We start from the raw sequence: 6000 nt of genomic DNA on the forward strand, positions 1-6000 counted from the left end.
AGTACAGCACATTCTCTGAATGCAGAAAGCCCCGAGTTCAATCCCTGGCATCTCTACGTAGGACACTTGAAAGTCCCATTTGGTGCCTGACAAGTCATTGCCAGTCAGTGTCAATGATAAAATAAGCCTAAATCAGTGATTCCCAAAGTGGACACTACCACCCCCTGGTGGGCGCTGCAGCGATCCAGGAGGGCAGTGATGGCACCTATTAGGACATGGGGCAGGGCCAGGGGAGGGGTGTGGCTTCTTCCCAAGAGCCTGAGACAGGGCTGAGAATCTATACCTCTCCTGAAGTGCTTGTTGGGACACAGAGGGTGGAGCTAGGGAAGGGGGCGTGGCCTCCTTCCAAGAGCCCGAGACAGGGGTGAGCCTCTATACCTGTCCTCAGAGGCCTTTTAGGACTAAATGGCAGGGCAGGGGCAGGGCAGGGGCGGGGCCTCTTCCCAAGAGCGCGGGACAGGGCTGAGCCTCTGTATACCTCCCCTGATGTGCTTGTTAGAACACGGGGGTGGGGTATAGAGCAGGTGTCCCCAAACTAAGGCCTGGGGGCCACATGCAGCTCATCGAAGCCATTTATTTGGTCCCTGCGGCGGCAGCTCCCTCCTCCTCCGCCGAGGAAGGTGCGTGCGGTACAGGGTAGGAGGGAAAGGCACACACCTTTTCTGTCTCCTCCCTCGCTTGGTGTGTGCCTTCCAAAGCTTTGTTTGTTTATTATTTAAAAAATTATTATTTATTATTTAATAACTAATTATTAAGGGGAGCTTTGCTAGTGCTTTTGGTGCACAAAGGCAGAAGGAGGTTGGACTAAATGTCCCAAGGGGTCTCTTCCAACCCTCTTTATTATTTTTATTTTTATTATGATTATGATTAACATTGAGGCTGTATTTGTTCTTGTTTTGTTTTGTTTTTACTTCACTGCACAGGAATTTGTTCATAGTTTTAAAAAAAAACTATAGTCCGGCCCTCCAATGGTCTGAGGGACCGTGAACTGACCCCCTGTTTAAAAAGTTTGGGGACCCCTGGTTTAGAGGTTTAGCCCCATCAGGCACTTGGGAAGAGGCCTCGCCCCTCCTCTAGCTTCACCCCCGTGTCCTGGCAGGTGCCACAGGACAGGGATAGAAGCTCAGCCCTGCCTCAGAGCTCCTAACTCTGCCCATCTCAGTCCTGGCCACGCATTTGTGGCCCTGCCCACCTCCCCCTCCCCGCCCTACATCTTGGACTAGGGGAGAGGCTCAGCCCCGCCCTCTTGAGCAGGAGCCATGCCCACCCCCTCTAAGCCACGCCTCCCTTTCCAGGGGGCACTGAGTAATATTTTTTCTGGAAAGGTGGCAGTAGGCCAAATAGTTTGGGAACCACTGGCCTAGATGGACTCATTGTCTGAGCAAAGTGGAAGGCAATAGCTGGTCTCTGGTTATAGGAGGCTCAAGAGATGGTTCAAGATAATCAGACCTCAAGGAAAGGAAATGGGGGCGGGTCATTTTAAAAGGATGGTATTTTGAAATAAACTGATTTTGCATCACTCATCCAAACCCTTAAAACATTTTTATTTCTTTCCTTCTGCAAAGGCAATCCCAGTTTTGCTTCACCAACACTGATCGTCTTGACAATGAGAACCTTCCCTATCACCAGCCGCTAGATTGGAGCTAATCCTCCATACCCACTAAAAACCTCAAAGGAGAATTAGGATTTGTTTGTTTGGGATATTACAAATGCATGCATGCACACAGCCATACTCACATGCACACACACTACATCCACAAACAGAAAAAGCCACTAATCACCTCGGATGTGTTTCTAAATCCCCCCACTTCATCCTCTTCACTCAAATAATCCAATCTGTGTACGAAGCCCTGGGAGATTTCATCAATAAGATTTTAAACTTCACATTGTGACTTATCACAGCGGATCATTTCCTTAGGAAAACATATAAAGAAGCCTAGGTCGCTCCACAGATGTGGAATTTGTTTCCAAAAGCTACTCAATCCATCTGAGCAAGTGTTACAGGGAGCATAAAAACATGATGAGGATATGCATTCTTTTGCTACAAAATGTAATTTTCCAAGCCCTGTGCTGAAATGATTTGATACGTTTTGATAGTTTTGACCTGTACAGAATAATCTACTCCTAGCTAACAATGTGCTGCCACCGATAACTCATTTATCAATTTGGTACCATTTGGAACAAACTCTTAGGGAAAAGTGGTTGGAAAGAGTCCTGGTTGTGTGCAAAGTGCTGCTTTCCTGGAGAGTTAAGAAGCCCGGGAAACACACTCTCTCCCATGGCCAAAAATTATCATTCCTTTTCACCGTGGTGAGAATATTAGCAGACTTTAGTTCTTCACAAAAGATTGGGGTTTGCTTGCATCTCCCCTTTATGTTACTAAAGAATTACTCCTCTTAGGTACAAACTCCAAAGGCTGTGGTATAAACTCTTAAGTCCCATTGTCTACACCTTGTCCAAAGAAGGAGCTGGAGTTGGTCACAAGAGAGGACTGGTTTCCCCACAATGCTGGTTTTCCTTTGCTGCCTCCATCTTTTAATAGCAGAAAAGGAAGACATGGGTGGCCTTTTTTTAGTCCCCTCTTTTCGTTGTCTCATCATTTTTCCAAACATCAGTGGGAGGCACCTGCTGCTCCAAAGGCTGGCTTCCATTTTGTCCCTTCCCGCCACACAGGCACATCCAGCCCCGGCCAGCAGTCCCAGAGACCCCTTGCTCTTTCCTCCCGCAGAAGGAGGGGGTGTCCCTTGTCCCCAAGGAGAGAAATGGGTGGCCCTTCCCTTTGTGCCCTCCCTGCCCCCCTGCAGAAACTCCGGACAAAGGAGCGCCGGCACAGGCTGGATGGACACGGCCACACCATGCAGTTCGGGACATGCATTGTATGCTCAGCGTAAACCCACTGCATTATATGGGTCTACAATGAGCATATAATGCAGTTCCAAACTACATTATCTGGCAGCACAGATCCAGCTTTAGTGTGTGTGTGTGTGCAGTTGTGCCAAGGTTTCAGAGGAGTGGGATCTCAATCCCTGCCCAAGAGCAAGCAGGGTCCATTTGAACATGTGCAGAGTGCACTTTTCCCTCCCCTCAAGGGAATGCAATACAATCCCGCCCTCTGATTCTTACAGATCCTGAATGATTGGATTGCTGAGAGTTTTCTGGGCTGTATGGCCATGTTCCAGAAGCATTCTCTCCTAATGTTTTGCCTACATCTATGCCAGGCATCCTCAGAGATTGGAAACTAGGCAAGATAAGTTTATATATCTGTGGAAGGTCCAGGATGGAAGAAAAAACTCTTGTCTATTGGAGGCAGGTGTGAATGTTGCAATTAACCACCTAGATTACCATTAAAAAGCATTGCAGTTCCAAGGCCTGGCTGATTCCTGCCTGGGGGAATCCTTTGTTGGGAAATGTTAGCTGGCCCTGATTGATTCATGCCTGGAATTCCATTGTTTTCAGAGTATTGTTCTTTATTTACTGTCCTGATTTTAGAGTTTTCTAATACTGGTTGCCAGATTTTGGAGCTAACGCCTCCCAACAAAGGATTCCCTCAGGCAGGAATCAGCCAGGCCTTGAAGCTGCAAGGCCATTCAATGCTAATCAGGGTGATTACTTGCAACATTCACACCTGCCTCAGACAGACCAGAGTTCTTTCTCCCACTCTGGACCTTCCACAGATATATAAACCTCACCTGTGTGGTTTCCAACAGACCTCACAACTTCTGAGGATGCCTGCCATAGATGTGGGCAAAACGTCAGGCGAGAATGCTTCTGGAACATGGCTATACAGACCGGAAAACTCTCAACAAGCCAGTGATTCCGGCCATGAAAGCCTTTAACAACACCCCGAAGGGTTGTCTGTGTGTCTCCTCCAGTCCTAATGCTCCTCCCCACTCATTCACCTGTTAAAGACTTTCCGGATCCTCTGGCGCACGTTGGCGGAATGGGGGCCGGAGAGGCTGTTGCTCCGGGCGCCGCCGCTGCTTCCTTCAGGCGGCAGGTTCTCGATGGTGGCGACGACATGGTTGGCTTGCTGCTGCTGGTGCTGCTGGTGCTGCTGGTGGGGGTGCTGCTGGGGGGCGAGCATGGCGGGCGCGGGGCTGGCCATCAGAAGGGAGCAGCAGGGCGCATCGCGGAGCGGGTCCCGCGGAAGGTGCGCCCGCGGCCGGGGAAGGCGCCCGGCTTCTTCGTCTCCTCGGGGCTCCAGCGCCGGCGGCTACACGGCCATCGAGAGAGAGCCCGGCGGGGGCTTGTCCTCCTCCCTTCCTCCCTGCCCTCCTTCCCCGCTTTCCCCTGCTTCTGCTGCTGCTGGTGTTGCCTCTTCGCAGGCAGCAAGTGTCCACGAGAAAGAGGAGGAAGAGGAGGATGGGGCTGAAGAAGCACCGCCACCAGCAGCCTCTCCCTGGCTCGGCTTTTGTCTCTCCAAAGCCCAGCCTCTGCCTCCCTCTGCCTCTGTCTTTCTGTCCACCTTCGAAGGTGCAGCGCTTCCCCTCAGTCCCAGCAAGTGCCTGGAGATGGGAAGAAAGGGGTGGTCTCTCTCCCCCTCTCTGTTTCTTCCCCCCTCTCTCTCTTTACCCCTCCCCGCCTCCAGCTCCGCCTCCTCCTCCCGCTTGACCCCCCTCCCCACTCTGCTTCTCCTCCTCCCCCCTTCCTCTCTTCGCTCGGTCTGCTGGGAGTTGTAGTTTCCCCCCTGCTCGCCCAGGTGGCTCCCCGACTGCATTCAGAACCACCCGCCCCGGACAGCGGCAAGTGATGTTCCACGAGGCCAAAAGGAAATCACTGGAGGAAGCGGAGGCGTGGCCGTGGCTTCTTTTGTGGGCACTGGAGAGAGACCCCCCTCTTTGAAACATAGGCTTAGAAACCCTAGTGGCCTTCGAAGAGGGAGGGCGGCTGAAAGGAGTCCAGGACCATCCCAGGCGTAGAGAGGGAAGGCAGGAGGGGGCATCGATATTGCGGATTCCATGCAGTTTGTCACCACTTCAACTGCAATGGCTTCAAGCTATGGAATCCTCAAAGGTGTAGTTAGGTGAGGCACCAGCACTCTTTAGCAGAGAAGGTTCAAGGCCTTGCAAAACAACAACTCCCATGTTTCCATCGCATAGAGCAGTGTTTCTCAACCTGTGCATCCCCAGGTGTTTTGGCCTTCAACTCATAGCCAGTTTCCCAACTGTTAGGATTTCTGGGAGTTGAAGACCAAAACATCTGGAGGCCCACAGATTGAGAATCAATGGCTTAGTGTTTTTGCAGTTAAACTGCTGTCAGCCTGTATTCATTCTTCAGTTTAGATGTACCCCACCCCAAGTATGGCCAGACAATTTCATATTCCCATTGTTTAGCTGGTGTCACCTTAGGTTAAAAAGCTTATACAATAAACCCTACCTTGTCTCCTTGTCTGTCTCCTCAGGAATCTGTATAATGACCAAGTAGCAATGGTAAGAACAGACCACGGAACAACAGACTGGTTCAAGATAGGGAAAGGAGTATGGCAGGGCTGTATACTCTCACCCTACCTATTCAACTTGCTTGCAGAACTCATCATGCGACATGCTTCACTTCACTTAGGCAATCTCTCGTAGGCCAAGGATGATGGTCCTCCAGTTATAGGGTCTTGGGGGGGTGTCCGTAGGTGACTGAAGAGACCTATTCTTGATCTGCATGTTCTCCCGCAATGAGGACATCGGTTTCCAGGTGGAAGGTGTTCTTGGTCAGGGTTGGCTTGACGCTCCTTCCTCTTGGCACATTTCTCCTTTAAGCCCTCCATTCGTGCCTCTTCGAACTCCGCAGCACTGCTGGTCACAGCTGACCTCCAACTAGAGCGCACAAGGGCCAGGGCTTCCCAGTTTTCAGTGTCTAAGCTTCCCATCAACAAGGTGAAGTATCATAGCGATGAAGATGGAAAATAAGGTAGGGGCAATAACACATCCCTGCTTGACACCTGATTCCACCTTAAATGGGTAACTTTGGGAGCCATTGCTGTCCAAGACTGTTGCCATCATGTCATCA

The 6000-nt window shown here is 50.8% G+C and overlaps 1 protein-coding gene across 1 annotated transcript in view; it reads right to left on the reverse strand.

The window, feature by feature from the left end:
- slc35f1 (solute carrier family 35 member F1) overlaps positions 1-4555 on the reverse strand; it is a 291050-nt gene extending 286495 nt beyond the window's left edge. The window contains exon 1 of the mRNA XM_003215595.4: positions 3900-4555. Coding sequence (XP_003215643.2) covers positions 3900-4105 — 206 coding nt within the window. The 5' untranslated portion in view covers positions 4106-4555. The remainder of the gene's footprint in view (positions 1-3899) is intronic.
- Between the last annotated feature and the right edge of the window lie 1445 nt (positions 4556-6000).

Source organism: Anolis carolinensis, chromosome 1 (assembly GCF_035594765.1).
Source record: "Anolis carolinensis isolate JA03-04 chromosome 1, rAnoCar3.1.pri, whole genome shotgun sequence".
NCBI lineage: Eukaryota > Metazoa > Chordata > Lepidosauria > Squamata > Dactyloidae > Anolis > Anolis carolinensis.